General features: G+C 44.5%; 1 protein-coding gene across 2 annotated transcripts in view; it reads left to right on the forward strand.

Moving 5' to 3' along the window:
- Window positions 1-3,566: 3,566 nt before the first annotated feature.
- Window positions 3,567-19,769, forward strand: part of ALDH7A1 (aldehyde dehydrogenase 7 family member A1) — a gene marked incomplete at both ends in the record, with an annotated part of 58,780 nt that continues 42,577 nt past the window's right edge. For both annotated transcript variants that reach the window (XM_080699227.1, XM_080699228.1), the window contains 5 exons: window positions 3,567-3,758; window positions 6,007-6,060; window positions 7,026-7,091; window positions 17,565-17,645; window positions 18,887-19,010. In XM_080699227.1, coding sequence (XP_080555353.1) covers window positions 3,567-3,758; window positions 6,007-6,060; window positions 7,026-7,091; window positions 17,565-17,645; window positions 18,887-19,010 — 517 coding nt within the window. The remainder of the gene's footprint in view (window positions 3,759-6,006; window positions 6,061-7,025; window positions 7,092-17,564; window positions 17,646-18,886; window positions 19,011-19,769) is intronic.

Consider the following 19,769-nt stretch of genomic DNA (forward strand, 5'->3'; position numbering starts at 1 on the left):
TAGATAGAAGAGTTGGGACCTAGGGCCTTCATATTCTCAAAACAGGCTTACATAATAAGTGACATCTAGCAGAAAAGCTAAGAATCCCCTAAGAATGCAAGAGGAGGGTACAGACCATTGTCGAAGGGGAGAAGATGACTTTGTTAATCATTGTGGTCCTAACAAAGAAACCTAGGCTTACACCTGCAGTAAGGCAGGAAGACTTTTGCCAAGCAAGAAATCCCCATAACCATAATCCCCATAATCATAAAAAAAAGGGCCTGCATAGAGTTAATGGGCGGACTTACACCTAGGTCAGAAGATTATTGGCAGAGCAAGATGAAGGACCATGTATCTATAAAACTGTTCTGTATCCAAAAACTTCAGTAACTTATTTCTAAGTTACTCCCCTATACTATCTCTGGTATAGGGCTTTATTAACCTATCTTTTCTTTCTGTCTTTGTAATAATAAAATTGCTTAAGCGTACAGCAAAAAAGGAATTCTGGCTATTGTTTTCTATAAATAGCTAAGAACAAGAACCCACGGCTACATCTCCCACCGTTACAGTTTTGGTGTCAACGTGGGGCACCATTACAGTTTTTGGCACTGTAACATTTGTGTCCTAAGAACACTTTGAATAACCTAGTGGGTTATCAACTGCAGGCTATTTGTCCCCAGGGTAGGGACACTGAGCAAATTCTGGAGATATTTTTACCTGTCACAACTTGGAGAAGCTACAGATACTGTAACAAGAATTTAGAGGCTGCTTTTGCTGTATCACTGACCCTTTGTTTGCTTGGGCTTGCAAATTAAAAAATCTTGGCATCTCTGCCTCCATTTTGCATCTGTCTCCTTCCCTCTGAATCAGCTGCCTTGAGTTCCAGGTGCAACAGGTCTGCTCCACAAATATCTGGTGATGAGTTAGTTAACCCCCCAGACAACAGAAACTTTCTTACTGTCCCTGACAAGGCTTGCTTGACCAATCCTGAGATAATGATTAACTCCGGCTACATTTTTTTTTTTTTTTTTTTTTTTTTTTTTGTGGTACTCAGGGTGGAACCCAGTGCCTTTTCTACCTCCGGGTTATACTCCCAGACATCTTTTTATATTTTATTTTGAAACAGGGTTTCACTAAGTTGCTGGGAGCCTCACTAAATAGCTGAGGCTGGCTTCAAACCTGTCTCCGCCTCCCAAGTGCTGGGATTATAAGCATGCGCCACCACGCCCAGCTTACCCCCCATTTTGAAACAGAGTCTCATCTCACTAAATTGCTGAGGAGATAAGAGTGCCCCTGAGTTCAGTCCTCAGTAACAAACACACACCAACTACATAGGTAGTTTGTCTCCTGGAGAAAATGCAGTAATTGGAGGATGTGAGTGGCTAGTTTAGTCAGGAGATTTTTTTTTCTATAAAATAATAAGTCAGCATTCTAGTTATAGCCTTGTTTTGTTGATAACCTGATTAATTACCAACACAAAGACAAATCAAGTTCCAAGTTTTTTTGTATTGGGGAGTGGGGGTATTCTACCTCCAGGCTACAACTCAGGATCTGATAAATTGCTAAGGGTCTGGTTTAGCCTCTCAAATACTGTGATAATAGGCAAGTGCCACCAAGCCCAGCCAGGTTCTGAGTCGTGTGTGTGTGTGTGTGTGTGTGTGTGTGTGTGTGTGTGTGTGTGTGTGTGTTATAAGGGATTGAACCCAGGGGCATTCTACCTCTGAACTATACCTCCAGCCGTGTTTTATTGTTTATTTTGCAACAAAGTCTCCTTAAGTCAAGGAGTTTCACTACTTGCTGAGGCTGAACCTGAGCTAGGATTACAAACGTGCCCTTACCTTCTTTTTATTTATTTTTTGAGGGGGGTGGCTTTTTGGAACGCAAGCGGAGGTTTCACCAGTTTAATGCTGCTATGAAGTAAGCAGATTCATCAGCCCTGGCTAAAAAACAGCTAAACTAAAAACAGGAGGACCTCACATTCAAGGCCAGCCTCAGCAAGTTAGCGAGCCTCTAGTGAGACCCCATTTCAAACTAAGAAAATAAAATAGGATTTGGTGGGTAGCTCAGAGGTAGAATTCCCCTGGGTTCAATCCCCAGTTCCAACACACACACACACACACACACACACACACACACACACACACACACGACTATACCCAGGCAGGATGATGTTTAGAAGAAAATGAAATACTTGAATATTTTTCATATATATTAGGAAACTTTAGTTGTAATTTACCAAAGCAACAAAAACTACCCTCCCCCCCAAAAAAAAAAAAAAAAACTTTTCTGGACAGTCCAGGGACCAGTGACGTCACCATCACGCACACTGGTTAGAAATGCTAGTTCTCAGACCTCAGGGCAAACTCACTGAAAAGTGATTCTGAAAGTGCATTGAACTTTAAGCCAGGGTGACTACATGCATATTGCAGTTTGGGAAACTTTGCTCAAACATGTCGGGTGCGGTGGTGCACATTTGTAATGCCAGTACTTGGGAGGCTAAGACAGGAGGGTCATAGGTTGGTGGCTAGCCTCAGCTACTTACCCTCTATAATTTAGTGAGACTCTGTTTCAAAATAAAGAATGAAAATAGGGCTGGGGGAGCCTGGCGTGGTGGTGCACGCTTTTAATTCCAGCATTTGTGAGGCTGAGACAGGAGGACTGCGGTTTGCAGGCAGCCTCAGCTGTCCTTTGCAACTCAGTGAGACCCTGTTTCTTATTTGTTTATTTATTTATTTATTTATCTATTTGTGGTACTGGGGATGGAACTCAGGGGCATTTTACCTCCGAGCCACACCCCCAGCTTTATTTTTTAGTCTTTATTTTGAAATAGAGTCTCACTGAGTGGCAGAGGGTCTCACTAAGCAGTTGAGGCTGTCTGAGAATCGCACTCCTCCTGTCTCAGTCTCCCAAATGCTGGGATTATAAGCATGCGCTACTACGCCCGGTTTGAGACCCTGTTTCAAATAAAGAATAAAAAATAAGGCTGGTGGTGTAGCTCGGAAGTAGATTTCCCCTGGGTTCCATTCCTAGTACCGAAAAAACATTTTATATAAATATATAGGCCTGGAGGTGAAGCTCAAAGGTAGAATGTCTCTGGGTTTAATCCCCAATACCCTCTCCTCTCTCCCTCTCCCCAAAAAGAAACTCTGCTGTAACCTAGCGTACTTCGAAGCCTATATTTTGCTGAAAAGAATTCCTAGCTGTGAGCGGTTCCCCAGTCGCTTTGCACCAGAAGTCCACAGCCCTCTGGCTCCTGGCAGCATCCCCTTTGTTCCAGGCCAGGGCTGAGCTCCAAGTCCGGCGGCGGGGGCGGGGCGTGCCGGGGGCAGGTCCCGGCCGGCCCAATGGGCTCCCAGGGACGTGGGGAGGGGCGTGCCGGGCGGGATGGCGGGACCTGCCCAATGGGCTCCTGGGGACAGAGGGCGGAGCCTGCCGGGCGGGGCCTGCCCAATGGGCTCCCGGGGACGCGGGGCGGGGCGTGCCGGTAGGGGGAGGGGCCTGTCCAATGAGGTCTGGGAGACGCGAGGCGGGGCTCTATTTCAGCCGCTCCCCCGGGTAGCGGGCGGGTCGCGCGTGCGGTGCTGAGTATGTGGCGTAGAGTGAGCGCCTTCTGTGTGCGCGCTGCAAAGACTAGCAAGCCCCTAGGACTTTGGAACAGGCCGGCCGCCTCCATGTCCACTCTGCTGATCCATCAGCCCCAGTATGCTTGGCTGAAAGAGTTGGGGCTCCGCGAGGAAAACGAGGGCGTGTATAATGGAAGCTGGGGCGGCCGGGGAGAGGTATGCGGCCCCGCGAAATCTCTGCAGCCGGCGTTTGCTTGGGAGGCTGGGCGGGAACTGCCTTCCCTGACTCCTATAGGCCCTGCAGGAGTTGTACTGGATCAGAACTTTTGAGGATCCATAATAGTTTTCTCAGGCATAGTGCCTTTAAGAGAAAAGAAAAGAGCCCTAATCTTAGATTGAGGTCTTTCTGTGCCATGAAGAACCGATGTCACTTTGGAACTGGGGCGGGGGGGGGGGCGCTAAACTTTCCAAGCGTACTTAAAACCGTATGGCAGTCTTGCCTGGGTTCTGTAGTTGAGGAACACACTTTGCGAGCAATTGATCTGAATTAAGGGCTCACCTGTAGCTCTTAAAATAGGACCTGCCCTGCAGCTCACATTCTACTGTGTAGTTTTGTGTTGTCCTCTTCTGAAATCCTTTGCAGTTTGCAAGCTCTTGTTAGAATCCTTTTAACTTCCTGGAGGACGGGATTTTCAGCGTTTCTCTGTTGCCCAGAGCATAGCAATATGGCTAGCACCCAGTTACCGTTCAATATAATGTCTTATAGGAATGTAAAGATAAGGTTAGTATTCTCCTTCCCCCCTTTTTCCGGAAAGTGTTATATAACACTGACACGTTGACTATTAAATACTGAACCTGAATTTTTTTTTTTTTTCTGGTATTGGGGATGGAGCCCAGGGGTATTCTACCTCTGAGCTACACCCCTATCCCTATATTTTTATTCTTTATTTTGAAACAGGGTCTAAGTTGCAGAGAGCCTAAGTAAGTAGCTGAGGCCGGTCGCGAACCCAGATCCTTCTGTCTCAGCCTCCCAAGTACTAGGATTACAAGCGTGTGCCACTACGTCTGGCTCTAAAAGTGCATTTATTTATTTATTTATTTATTTATTTATTTATTTAAGTACTGGGGATGGAACTCAGGGGCATTCTATCTCTAAGCTACACCCCTAGGCCTAGTTTTTAGTCTTTTTTATTTTTGAAACAGGGTCTCACTGGGTTGTGAAGTGCATCTCCAGATAGCTGAGGCTGTCTTTGAACCACAATCCTCTGGTTTCCACCTTCCGAATGCTGGAATTACAAGCGTGCACTACCATACCCGGCTAATTTTTGGTGGGGGGGGCTGAGGATGGGACCCAGGGGCATTCGACCTCCGAGCTACACGCCCTGCCCTATTTTGTATTCTTTATTTTGAAACAGGGTCTCACTAAGTTGCAGAGGGCCTCACTAAGTAGCTGAGGCTGTCGTTCCTTAACCGTGATCCTCTGGTCTCAGCCTCCCAAATGCTGGGATTACAAGCCTGCGTCAACAGGCCTGGCTCTGAACCTGCATTTTATTTTATTTTTCTTTTGTGGTGCTGGGGATTGAACCCAGGAGCATTCTACCTCAGATCTAAACCTCCAGCCTGCTTGTTTATTCTTTAATTTGAAAGAGGGTCTCACTAAGTTGCAGAGGGCCTCACTAAGTAGCTGTAAACCTACATTTTAGAAGGAAAATCTTTTTGGTTTTTCTGTGTCTGTAGCAGATGCAGGTGATTTATTTATTTATTTATTTATTTATTTATTTATTTATTTATTTTCTGGCACTGGGAATGGAACTCAGGGGCATTCTACCTCCGAGATACACCCCCCCCCCCAGCCCTGTTTATTTATTTATTTTTTAAATTTTTTAGTTTGAAACTAAACTTTTAGTTTGAAACTAAACTAAGCTTTTCAATTCACCTGCGACTTTCCCAGCTTGTATGGACAAGGGCTTTTCCCGGAGTTGCCTAGACTTGGCTCTTTAATCTGACCAGAGGGCGGGCAGAATAAGAGAGAGAAGGATGAGGTAAAACGCAGCAGTTGGGTCTGTTAGCTGAAAAAGGGATGAAGTAACTGGTTAGGACGTGAAGGCTTTTGTTGAGATGGCAGGGGGGCGTCTTACAGAAAGGCGTTCCTCACGCTTAGGTCAGATGTGAAATACCCACCTCTGTAGAGTGTGTTTATTTTGGTCCTGGGAGTCGAACCCAGGACCTCACACACCCTAGACTGTCACTCTGCTGCTGAGCCTCATCCCCTGCCCTCTTTATTTTGATAGTATCACATCTGGCTCTACACTGCTTTAATTGTAACCTAAGGGATCCTATTTTGGACTCTCTCTCTCTCTCTCTCTTTTCTTTTTTTTTTTCCTCCCTAGTTAGTCTGTTCCCTGAGCTTTGGGAGGAATTATGATTTCTGTGAATAATGGTCACTTTTTGTTGTTATTTTAAGGTTATTACGACCTACTGTCCTGCTAACAATGAGCCAATAGCAAGAGTCCGACAGGTAAGGTTTTAAAATTCAAACTGCTCACGGGGAGTTTGTGGCAACTTTGTTTTTAATGTGCCATACTTTATTTCAAATGTATGTATCAGCATAATTTTCATGGTTTATGCAAACTTTCTTTAGAGATGCAGACTACTAGGAAGGCCAAGAGCAATACAGAAATACAAATATAAAGAATAATGTGCTTTTCATTCCACATTAAAGTATGTCTGGGAGAGCTGGTCCCTCTCTTTGGTTGGGTATGGCATGCTTTAGAAGAGGTGAACCATGGAGTGAGCTAGGGAGGTGTGTCACTGAATGCAGCGCTTCTGAGTCCTTTGGGCTATTTTTTTTCTTTTTCTTTTTGGGCACTGGGGATTGAATCCAGGGCCATTCTACCTCTGAACTACACCCCCAGCCCTACTTTATTTTTTATTTTTAAACAGGGCCTCATTAAGTTGTGGAGGGCCTCACTCAGTAACTGAGGCTGTCCGTGAACCTGCGATCCTCCTGTCTCAGCCTCTCAAGTACTGGAATTATAAGCTTGTACCACTATGTCCCACTAACCCTTGGGGGTTTTTGTTAAAATGAAGTTTCTGATTCTTTAAGCTTTGCTTTCCTCCCCTCCCTACTCCCCCAGACTCAAACAAACAGGCTCACTAAATTGCTGAGACCTGCGGTCCTCCTGTTTCAGCCTTCCAGGCACAGTGATTACAGATGTGCGCCACTGTGCCTGGTTTTGCATTTCTAGTGCAGGTCAGGTGTTGATCCCAGGTGTATCTGGGCCTTTTAAATAGCAAAGCTTTAAAGCCCAGCTGGATTTCACCCTATCTTCCTGGTCAGGTTTTGGAAGCTTAGACTGTGGAAGTTGTTCTTAGGGGCATCCAGAAATTTTCCCATTCTCTTCCTTGAAAATGTCTGCGTGCTCTTAAAGGAGGCCACTTTCCTTTACTCTTCTTTTTCTTTCCCCTTGATTTTTAATTTAGGCCAGTGTGGCAGACTATGAAGAAACCGTAAAGAAAGCAAGAGAAGCTTGGAAAGTCTGGGCGGATGTAAGTATGGCCTTAGTGTTCTAAAACACAGAAGTCACCTGTCACAATTGTGATGAGGTAAAAAAAAATCTGATAAATTGGTCAGTGTCTTGCTAAAACATGTGTTCTTTGAGGGTTGTGATGCTAAAATGTAAGCTCCTGGGAGCTGTGATTGATTTCTTTTCTGTATTCCTAGGAGAGTGCCTTTTCTGTATTTGGATTGAACCCAGAGGCATTTTGCCCCTGAGCCATACCCCTAGACCCCCTTCTATCTCCCCCCTCTCCCTCCTTCCTTTTCCTTCCCCCTCCTCCACCTCTCTCTCTCTCTGAATATATATATATATATATATATATATATATATATATATATATATATTTATATATAATTTATATTTTGTGGTACTGAGGATTAAACCTAGGAACATTCTGCCCCCAGGCTATATCTGCAGCCCTATTTTTTATTCTTTATTTTGAAACAAGGTTTCACTAAGTTTCACAGGACTTCACTAAGTAGCTGAGGGTGGCTGCAAACCTGAGATCCTCCTGTCTCAGCCTACCAAGTACTGGAATTACAAGCATGTGCCACCGTGCCCAGCTGTGTGTGTGTGTGTGTGTGTGTGTGTGTGTGTGTGTGTGTGTGTGTGTGTGTGTTTAACAGGGGTCTTGTTTATGAGGGATTCACTAAGTGGCTGAGACTGTCCTCAAACCTGAGATCCCTCTCTCTCAGCCTTCCAGGGGCATTTGAGCTCCAAGCTACATCCCCTGCCCTATTTTTTTATTCTTTATTTTGAAACAGGGTCTCACTAAGTTGCGGAGGGCCTAAGTAGCTGAGGCTGTCCATGAACCGCGATCCTCCAGTCTCAGCCTCCCAAATGCTGGGATTACAAGTGTGTGCCACCACGTCCAGCTTTCTTTTAGGGTTCTTGTCCAGTGGATTATTAAAGTTTATTTTCTGCCAGGCGTGGTGGCACACACTTGTAATCCCTGTGCTTGGGAGGTGGAGACAGGAGGATAGCGCTGGTTCAAAGAGACCCTGTTTCCACATTAAAAAAAAAATACATACATATATATATATATATGTATATATATATATAATAGGTCTGGGGGTGTAGCCCGGAGGTAGAAGGGTTTCCAGGAACCCCAATACCACCAAAAAAAAAAAAAGTTTATTTTCACTCAAGGAAAGAAGACAAACACAGCTCCCTCCACAAGGGGGTGCAGGTCCCTGAAGAGATTGACCATCTAAGCTCCTGGGAGGTGGGTTTTTAAGCCTTATTGAGGTTTCCCACATGCTCTTTTAGGATTGGTCAGAATGGGGGTTTGGGGATCCAGTGTCTTTTGCCCACTTTCATTCTGTAACTTGAATTGTTATCTGTGGGCCAGTGGGCCCTGATCTCCTGCTGCCCACCTCTCTCCTTTCCTGCTCACCTCCCTCCACCTATAACGGCAGGTGATAGGATGGCCTTTTTTTTGCGCGTTTGGGGATGGAACCCAGGGGCATATGATCTCCGAGCTACACCCCCCTGCCCTATTTTTTATTCTTTATTTTGAAACAGGGTCTCACTGAGTTGCGGAAGGCCTCACTAAGTAGCTGAGTCTGTCCGCGAACTGTGATCCTCTAGTCTCAGTCACCCGAATGCTGAGATTACAAGCGTGTGCCCGCGCCTGGTTTAGAATGGCCTTTTTAAATCCTTCCTGCTCCTGGGCCCCCAGCCCTTCCTTGTACTAGGGGTGGAACCCAGGAGTGATGTACCACTGAGTTATGTCTAAGCCCTTCTTATTTTGAAACAGGACCTCACCATGTTGCTGGGGCTGGAACTCATGATCCTCTTGCCTCAGCCTCCTGAGTAGTGGGATTACAGGTGTGCAGCACTGCATTTGAATCTCTTCATTTAGTTTTGAGACATTAGTCTTTTATCAGAGGGTAGTTGGCAAAGATCTCCCATTCTGTAGGCCTTCTCTATAGACTCTTAGTGGTTTCTTTTTTTTTTTTTTTTAATTTATTTTATTGGTGCACTGTATTCATACATCATAGTGGGATACAAACTTTTGTAGACATACATGCACACATCGCCCAGTCAGCCCCCGTGGTTTCTTTTGATAAGCAAAAGCTTTTAAGTTTAATGCCATCCCATTTATTAATTCTTGTTTTAGTTTCCTGAGTCTTATTGAAGAAATTTCTTTCTGTGTCTGTATGTTAGAGTGTTGGACCTATGTCTTCCTCTAGTAACTTCAAAGTCTGGCCTAATTTCCAGGTCTTTGATCCATCTTGAGTTGACTTTTGTCAACTCGAAATGGATTTGTAAGGATGAGAGGTGAAAGGTAAGGATTTAATTCCATTTTTCTACAAATGGATAACCAGTTTTTCCAATACCATTTGTTAAAAGGCTGTTTTTTTCTCCAGCATATGTGGCTGGCATCTTTGTTGAAAATAAGTTGACTATAAGTGCATGAATTTGTTTCTGTATTTTTTATTATTATTTTTATTTTTTTTTGTGGTACTGGGGATAGAACCTCGGGGCTTTCTACCTCTGGGGTACACTCCCAGACCTATTTTTATATTTTATTAGAAATGGGGTCTCCCTAAGTTGCTGAGAGCCTTACTAAGTAGCTGAGGCTGGCTTCCAACCTGTGTGATTCCTCCTGGCTCAGCCTCCCAACCGCTGAGATTACAAGCGTGTGCCACCACGCCCAGCATTTCTGTATCTTTTATTCTGTTCAGTTGGTCTTTGTGTCTGTTTTTGTGCCAGTACTATGCTGTTTTTATTATTATGGCTCTGTAGTATGAAGTCAGGTCTTGTGATGCCTCCTTCGTGGTTCTTATTGCTAAGAATGGCTTTGGCTATTCTGGGTCTTTTATTTTTCCTTATGAAATTTCTGACTGATTTTTCTAGATCTGTAAAGAATGACAAATAACTTTGTGTGTGTGTGTGTGTGTGTGTGTGTGTGTGTGTGGTGCTGAGGATTGAACCCAGGGGCATTCTACTGGGCTACACTTCCAGCCTGATTTTTTATTCTTTATTTTTTGAAATAGGGTCTCACTAAGTTGTGGAGGACCTCACTAAGTAGCTGAGGCTGTCTGCTAACCCAGATCCTCCTTTCTCAGTCTCCCAAGTACTGGGATTACAAGCATGCGCCACCATGTCTGGCATGACATTGGTATTTTGATAGAGATTGCATTGACCCTGTAGATGACTTTTGGTAGAATGGACATTTTGATAGTATTGATTCTTGTTTTGCTATTTTTATCATTTTATTTTTTGTATATTTTTTGCGGGTCTGGGGATGGAACCCAGGGACATTCGACCTCTGTGCTACACCCCCTGCCCTATTTTTATTTTTTATTTTTTATTTTGAAACAGGGTCTCAGTAAGTTGCAAAGGGACTCACTAAGTAGCTGAGGCTGTCCATGAACCACGACCCTCCAGTCTCAGCTTCCTGAATGCTGGGATTACAAATGTGCACCACCACACATGGCTATATTTTTATTTTTATTTATTTTGTGACACTGGGGATGGAACCCAGGGGCATTTTACTTCTGAGCTATACCCCAAACCCTATTTTTTATTCTTTTTTTTTTGTGTGTGTGTGGTACTGGAGTTGGAACTTAGGGCCTTTTTTCTACCTCTGGGCTCTACTCCCAGACCTATTTTATACTTTATTTGGAAACAAGGTCTCACTAAATTGCTGAGAGCCTCACTTAGTAGTTGAGCCTGGCTTCTAACTTGTGTGATCCTCCAGTCTCAGCCTCCCAAGCACTGGGATTACAAGCATGTGCCACCATGCCCAGCCATTATTCTTTCTTTCTTTATTTTATTTTCTTCTTTTTTTTTTTTTCAGGTCTTGGGATGGAACCCAGGGGCATTAAACCTCCAAGGTATGCACCCTGCCCTGTTTTTTTTTTTTTTTTTTTGCGGGTCTGGGGATGGAACCCAGGGGCATTAGACCTCCAAGCTACAGCCCCTGCCCTATTTTTTATTCTTCTTCTTTTTTTTTTTTTTTGGTGGTACTGGGGTTCCTGGAAGCCCTTCTACCTCCGGGCTACACTCCCAGACCCATTTTTACATTTTTATTTGGAAACAGGGTTTCCTAAGCCAGCGCGCGTGGCTGGCTTCGAACCTGTGTGATCCTCTTGTCTCTGCCTCTCAAGCCGCGGGGATTACAAGTGTGCGCCACCACGCCCGGCTTATTCTTTATTTTTTTGAAACCGGGTCTTACTGAGTTGCAGAGGGCCTCACTAAGTAGATGAGGCTGGCTGTGAACCGCGATCCTCCGGTCTCAGCCTCCAGAATGCTGGGATTACAAGCGTGTGCCACCACACCCAGCTTGCCCTGTTTTTGTTTTTTTATTTATTCTTTATTTTGAAATAGGGTCTCACCAAGTTGCAGAGGGCCTCACTAAGTAGTTGAGGCTGTCCACGAACCGTGAACCTCCAGTCTCAGCCTCCCGAATGCTCGAATTACAATCATGCACCACCATGCCCTGCTTTTTATTCTTTATTTTGAAACAGGGTCTTACTGAGTTGCAAAGGGCCTTACTAAGTAGCTGAGGCTGTCCTCAAACTGTAATTTTCTGTCTCAGCCTCCCAAATGCTGTTATTACAAGCATGCGCACCACGCCTGGCTTGTTTTGCTATCTTTAAATCAGAATCTTATTTGCAGTCCACTCTTGCCCACCAATGCCAGCCCCCACACCTGATGTCCCTTTTCATGCTGCCTCAGCTCTTAGGACCTCCCAGCAGGGTGGTGTGCTAAGTGGGAACAGGTCCTTTCCTGGCTGATAGTGTCAGTTGGGCATTCCACTTGTTAGAATTTGAGTTGAGCAGCTGAGTTCAAAGTTTCAGGTAGAAACAGAGCCCTTCCTCATCATCCCTCTGGGCTCTGGGCCAAAGGGGCAGTGACTTAAATGGCTGGTGCCTTGCATCAGAGCAGACCAGAGCTTGCTGCCTTGGGCTGCAAGCTTCCCTCCTGGCTCCTTGCCTGCAGGGAGGGCTGCCTGTGCCTGGCTCACAGGCATGCAGCCTTCTGCTGCCCTTGCCTGCATTAGGATAAATTTGTTTCATTTAGTTTGAGATAAGCCTGGAATTTTTCAAAGATAATTTTTTTTTTTTTTTGCAGTATTGGGTATTGAACCCTGGGACAGTCTACCTCTGAGCTATACCCCCCAGCCCAATTTTTTTTTTTTAATTCTCAATTATTTATTTATTTGTGTGTGTGTGTGTGTGTGTGTGTGTGTGTGTGTGTGTGTGTGTGGGTGTGTGTGTGTGTGGTGGTACTGGGGTTCCTGGAAGCCCTTCTACCTCCCGGCTACACTCCCAGACCCATTTTTATATTTTTATTTGGAAACAGAGTTTCTTAAGCCAGTGTGCTGGCTTCGAACCAGCACGATCCTCCTGTCTCTGTCTCCCAAGGGCAGGGATTACAAGCATGCGCCACCATGCCCGGCTTATTCTTTATTTTGAAACAGAGTCTCACTAAGTTGTGGAGGGCTTTATGAAGTAGCTGAGGCTGCCTTCGAACCTGCACGATCCTCTTGTCTCAGCCTCCCAAGCGCGGGGATTACAAGCGTGTGTCATCACATGGGGCTAGAATGCAACTTTAATATGGAAGGCTGTGGCAAGATTCCCAGCACCTCCTCCTCAAACCTGGCCTGGCAGCCTCCCCCACCCCTGCAGCCTGGCCTGTTAGTTCTAAATATCTGAGGAATTTACAGGTCTTCACTAATCACCTTGAGCCCTGTTGACCATCCTCAGAGAGGTGTCTATTGATCAGACAATGGGGACCCCATAGAAGACCAGAAAGATGGCCCATAGCACACTGGAAATTTACTCACTAAAACCCTGAACTGTTAACTGTCTGACCTAGGAATAGTTAAGCAGGAGAGATATCTGCTGGATCAGTGGACAGAGGTCACACAAAAGAAAACAATCTCCTTGGGCAGCTTAGCCTTCCCTCAGTACTCAAAAGAGATGTTGGGAGACAGTGAAGGCATTCTTCATCCCAGCTATATTCCCGGCTCCTCCTCCCTCTGTTTTTGTAGTGCTGGGGATTGAACCCAGGGTCATGCTACCTCTGAACTACACCCCAGCCCCATTTTATTTTTTATTTTGAAACAGGGTCTCACTAAGTTGTTGGTGGCCTCACTAAGTTGTTGAGACTGGCCTTAAACAAGCAATTCTCCTATTTCAGTCTCTTGAGTAGCAGGATTACAGGTGTGCCTTACCATGCCTGGTTTTTTCCCCAATCCTTTAAATTTAAATTTTTTAATTTTTTTATTTTGAAGCAGGAGCCAGGCATGTTGGCGCATGCTTGTAATCCCAATACTTGGGAGGCTGAGACAGGAGGATCACAGGTTTGTGGCCAGCCTCAATAATTTAGTGAGACCCTGTTTCAAAGTAAAAAGAATAAAATAGGGCTGGGGGTGTAGCTTAGAAGTAGAATACCCCTGGGTTCAATCTCCAGTACCACCAAAAGAAAGTAAAAAAAAAATTTTGAAGCAGGGTCTCCCTAAATTGCTGAGGCTGACCTCGAACTGTGATCCTCCGGTTTCAACCTCTCAAGTACTAGGATTACAGGTGTAAATCACCCTGCCCAGCTTACCCAGCCCTATTTAATATTTTTAAAATTTTTTTGTGGTACTAGGGATGGAACCCAGGGGCATTCTACCTCTGAGCTCCAGCCCTAATTTTTATTCTTTATTTTGGAACAGGGTCTCACTGAGTTGCAAATGGCCTCACTAAGTAGCTGAGGCTGTTCGCAAACCACGATCCTCCTGTCTCAGCTTCCCAAATGCTGAGATTACAAGCATGCGCCACCATGTCCAGCTTTCTTGCTTTTTCTTTTTTTTTAAATTTTGAAACAAGGTTTCCCTTAAGTTGCTGAGGCTAGCCTGGAACCTGTGATGCTTTTGTCTTAGCCTCCCAAGTACTGGGATTATAGCTGTGCACCACCATGCCTGGCTGAGAATGTTCCATTTTATGGCTATTTCATAATTAACTCATCCTGTGCTGATGGCCATTTGGATAGCTTCTGCTTTTACTCAGTAGACAACACACTACTTTTGCACCTCATATGTCAACTCAATTTGCAGAAGCGGGTCTGTCTAGTCAAGGGGTAGGGATGCTTTGAGTGTGTTAATAGATATCAAGTTGCTCTCTAGAAAAGCTACACTAAGACACGGGGATACGGTGGAAAAGAGAGGGTAAAGCAGCCTCAGGCTCACCATGCGTTTCTGAGTCGGTGTCAGGCTGACACGGTGCTACGGAGGGCTGGGGTGTGAGGGGCTCCACCCTGGGGAAGGACAAAGAGGAAAAGCTGGAAAGTGGAGAATGGGGTGAAGATCTAGTTGGGAAAGCTTGTCTACATTTGTGAAGCACGTTCCCTCCCACCAATTTTTCCCCCCAATACTAGGAATGGAACCCAGGGGCATTCTACCTCAAAGTCACACTCTCAGCCCTATTTTTTTGTTTATTAATTTATTTTGAAACAGGCTCTCACTGAGTTGAAAGGGCCTTACTAAGTAGCTGAGGCTGGCTGTGAACTGTGATCCTCCTGTCTCAACCTCCTTAATGCTGGGATTATAAGTGCCCATGTACCATGCCCAGTACAGTTCAAATTTAATATAGACCAACCTAAACTTTTTGCTCCCCAATCTGGGCATTTCCCCCAAACCATGTTCATCTAGTAGTTGTACTTCCATCTACATTTATTTATTTATTTATTTATTTAGCAGTACTGAGGATGAAACCTAGGAGCATTCTACCTCTGAGCTATACCCCTAGACCTATTTTTTAATTTCTTTCTTTCTTTCCTTCTTTCCTTCTTTCTTTCTTGTGGTACTGGGGATGAAACCCAGGGACCTTCTACCTCCGGGCTATACTCCCAGACCTATTTTATATTTTATTTGGAAACAAGGTGTCACTGAGTTGCAAAGGGCCTCACTAAGTAGCTGAGGCTGTCTTCCTACTGCCGTCCTCCTGTCTCAGCCACCCAAATGCTGGGATTACAAGCATATACCACCATGCCTGGCTTATTTATTTTTAAAGTTTTTATTTTGAAACAGGATCTCTCAGCTAGGTATGGTAGCACACACTTGTAATCCCAGCGCTTGGGATGCTGAGACTGGAGGATTGCACAAGTTTGAAGCCAGCCTCAGCTACTGAGTGAGGCTCTCAGCAACTTAGTGAGACCCTTTTTTCAAATAAAGTATAAAATAGGTCTGGGAGTATAGCCTGGAGGTAGAAAAGTCCCTGAGTTCCACCTCCAGTACCACAAAAAACAAAAACAAAAACAAAACCAGGGTCTCTCTAAATTGCTGAGGTTGTCCTCGAACCTACAATCCTCCTATTTCAGTCATCCAAGTTCTGGGGTTAGAGGCGTGTACCACCAGGCCCCTCTTACCTGGCTTTTTGATTTGAAGACCTGAATCATCCTTAGTATTTTTTTTTTCTTTTTCTTTCTTTCATTTTTCCTGTTTCTTGCATCTGCTCCATTACTGTGTCCTGTCAATTGTACTTCTAAAATAGATCTAGAATTCAGCTTTTGTCTCCCTTGTTACTACTCTGGGACAGGGGATTGAATCCAGGCTCTCATTCATGCTGGGTAAGCACGCTACCTCTGAATTATATCTCTAGCCATTTTTAAAAATTTTGAGTCAGGGTCTCGCTAAGTTGGCCAGACTGGACCTGCAGTCTTCCTCAGCCCCCCGAGTAGCTAGAATTACAGGCATGTACCACCATACCCAGCCATATGTTTTTAGCTGATATCTCTGCTTCTCTTCTTTCCCTTTCTGTTTACTCTACTTGTCCGATAGTGATATTGAAAGATAGAGAAAATCGTCTTATTCAGTGCTTTAAAAACTATTATAGCCGGGCATGGTGCCGCATACTTGTACTCCCCATGCTTGGGAGGCTGAGATAGGAGGATCACACAGGTTCAAAGCCAGCCTTAGCTACTTGGTGAGGCTCTCAGCAACTTAGTGAGACCCTGTTTCAAAAAAAAAAAAAATATATATATATAAAATAGGTATGGGAGTATAGTTTGGAGGTAGAAAGCCCCTGGGTTACACCCCCAGTACCACCAAACAAAAACAAAAACAAAACAACAACAAAAAAAAAAACTATTAAAGATTTGCCTTGTACCAGGGGTAAGATTTCAGCTCCTTAAATGCGAGTGTAAGATGCACTGGCTTTCCAGCGAGCCCTCCTTTATTTTTTCAGTACTGGGGGTTGAACTCAGGGACATTCTACCTCTGAGCTCTACCCCCAGCCCTATTTTTTATTCTTCATTTTGAAGCAAGGTCTCACTGAGTTGTAAAGGGCCTCACTAAGTAGCTGAGGCTGGCTGGGAACCCGTGGTCCTCCTGTCTCAGCCTCACAAGTACTGGGATGACAAGCGTGTGCCACCACGCTCGGCCATAGTGAGCCCTTTTATTTTCCATGGGCCTTCTTTTCCTTATTCTGAGAAGAATATTCCTATGCCTGACGTTTCTCATTCTTTCAGCTTTAGCTTCCTTCTCACCTCCTTAGTGGTTTTCCCTGCCAGACTTAATAACTTGTTCTTTTACCCTTTAATATTGTTGTCTTCTGAGTTTAAGTTGCATTTTTTCCTTTAACTTTGTAGCCCTGATAATAGTTTGTAATTATTCGCTGCCTTTTTCCCTCTGTAACTCCTAGGATACTCCCTCCAGGCTTGCTTCTGTGTTAGTCCCAGTGTTTAGCCATATCCCAGTCTAAATGCAATCAAAAGTCTTCTTTGAGCCGGGCATGGTGGCCCACGCTTGTAATCCCAGCATTCAGGAGGCTGAGACCGGAGGATCGTGGTTCGCAGACAGCCTCAGCTACTTAGTGAGGCCCTCTGCAACTCAATGAGACCCGGTTTCAAAATAAAGGTTAAAAAAATAGGGCAGGGGGTGTAGCTTGGAGGTCGAATGCCCCTGGGTTCCATCCCCAGACCCAGGGGAGAAAAAAAAGTCTTCTTTGGTGTGATAGCAGTCTTTTTTTTTTTTTTTTTTTTTGGTATTGGGATCAAACTCAGGAGTATTTTCTGAGCTACACCCCCCAGCAGTTTTTTTTTGTTGTTGTTTATTTACTTATTTATTTTACTGGGAATAGAACCCAGGAGCATTCCACCTCTGAGCTACACCCTCAGCCCTATTTTTTATTCTTAAAATGGTCTCACTAAGTTGCAGAGGGCATCACTAAGTAGCTAAGGCTGGCTGTGATCCTTCTGTCTCAGCCTTCTAAGTACTGGGATTACAAGCATGTGCCACCATGCCTGACTTTTATTTTTTATTTTGAAACTGGTTCTTGCTAGGTTACTGAGAGTCTCAGTAAGTTGCTGAGGCTGGTCTTGAACCTGCAATCCTCCTGTCTCAGCCTCCCAAGTATTGGGATAACAGGCACATGCTAGTATGCTCAGTACTGTAGTGCACATTTAACACTTTTTTAGATGTGAATCCTTTGATCCAGGCACTAAAATTCTATTGTTTTCATAGATTCCTGCTCCAAAGCGAGGAGAAATAGTAAGACAGATTGGTGAAGCCTTGCGGGAAAAGATCCAAGTGCTGGGAAGCTTGGTAAAGTATTTTCTATAACATACATAATCCTTTGACTGAGGAATTAGGCGGTCAGGCCTTCTGTGTATAAAATTGTGGGTGTTGAGAAAAGAGATTTATAAATTTTTTTTTTTTTTTTTTTTTTTTTTTGCGGGTCTGGGGATGGAACCCAGGGGCATTTGACCTCCGAGCTACACCCCCTGCCCTATTTTTTTATTATTTATTTTGAAACCGGGTCTCACTGAGTTGCAGAGGGCCTCACTAAGTAGCTGAGGCTGTCCGCGAACTGCGATCCTCCAGGTCTCAGCCTCCCGAATGCTGGGATTACAAGCGTGCGCCACCACGCCCGGCTTGAGAGTTATAAATTTCAAAAACCTTTTATTTAAAGGAAAAATTAATGAGATGGACAGGAAAAATAAGTTTTCCAGGTTTTTTTTTTTGTGGTAATGGGGATGGAACCTAGGGGCATTCTACCTCTGAGCTATACCTCCAGCCCTATTCTTTATTTATTTTTTATTTTTTAATTTTTTTGGTGGTACTGGGGTTCCTTGGAAGCCCTTCTACTTCTGGGCTACACTCCCAGACCTATTTTATATATTTTTTTGAAACAGGGTCTCTTACGCCAGCACGGCTGGCTTCGAACCTGCACGATCCTCCTGTGTCCGCTTCCCAAACGCGGGGATTACAAGCGTGCGCCACCACGCCCGGCCTTATTCTTTATTTTGAAACAGGGTCTCAATGAATTGCAAAGGGCTTTACTAAGTAGCTGAAGCTGTCTACGAACTGCGATTGTCCTATCTCAGCCTCCCAAATGCTGGGATTACAAGCATGCGCCACCACACCCGGCTAAGTTTTCCTGTTTTAAAATTCTTCAGAAAAGCCAGGCATGGTGGCACATGCTTCTAATTCTAGTATTTGGGAGGCTGAGACAGGAGGATTGCTGGTTCAAAGCCAGCCTCAGCAACTTAGCGAGGCCCTCTGCAACCTAATGAGACCCTGTTTTCATTATAAGAAATACAGTCAGGGCTGGAGGTGGGGGTGTAGTTCAGAGCTAGAATGCCCCTTGGTTCAATCCTTAGTGCCACCGAAAACAAAACAAAATAAAAACAAAAGCAACAAAACAAAGCTTGAGAAAAACAAGAACAGATTTTTAGTTTGTTACCTTCATAAAACAGACATAAGATAATCTTTTGCCTCCCTCAATTTAATGTTCAATATTTGAATTCTATTGGAAAATTCTGCTTGGCTTTGTATATTTTCAGGTGTCTTTGGAGATGGGGAAAATCTTGGTGGAAGGTGTGGGAGAAGTTCAGGAGTACGTGGATATTTGTGATTATGCTGTTGGCTTGTCGAGGATGATTGGGGGACCCATCTTGCCTTCTGAGAGTAAGCTACCAACTTGATGGAGCTCAGGGCTTTGTTCTCTGATTTGGAGAGCTCTAACAAATGCTGGGACTGGGAACAAAGTTGCAAAAGCGAGATGACAAGTGGGCCATACATATGTGAAAATATCTTCAGTCTTTCAAGGAAATACAAATGGAAGCCAATGAAAACAACATTAGATCCTCACCCCCCATGGAAAGCAGGGCCTCAGGCATGCTAGGCAAGCACACCACTATGAGCTACATCTCTCTCCTGCTCACTGAGCTGCCCTCTCTCACACTGGGCATTGAACCGGGGCATTCTACCTCCGAGCTACACCCGGCCCTTTTTATTTTTGCACTTTGAAACAGGATCTCTTTAGGTTGCTGAGAGTCCTCCTCCATTGGTGAGGCTGGCCTTGAACCTGTGGTCTTCCTGTCGCAGCCTCCCAAGTATGATTACAGGGTGTACCAACATGCCTGGCTTTATTTTATTTTATTTTATTTTTTGTGGTACTGGGGGTGGAGCCCAGGAGCATTCTACTTTGAAGCTATACCTTTATTTTATTATTTTATTTTATTTTATTTATTTATTTTTTGGTGGTACTGGGGTTCCTGGAAGCCCTTCTACCTCCGGGCTACACTCCCAGACCTATTTTATATTTTTGAAACAGGGTCTCTTAAACCAGCGTGGCTGGCTACAAACCTGCGCGATCCTCCTGTCTCTGCCTCCCAAGCGCGGGGATTACAAGCGTGCGCCACCATGCCCGGCTTTATTATTTTA

Source organism: Muscardinus avellanarius (assembly GCF_963383645.1).
Source record: "Muscardinus avellanarius genome assembly, chromosome: 7".
NCBI lineage: Eukaryota > Metazoa > Chordata > Mammalia > Rodentia > Gliridae > Muscardinus > Muscardinus avellanarius.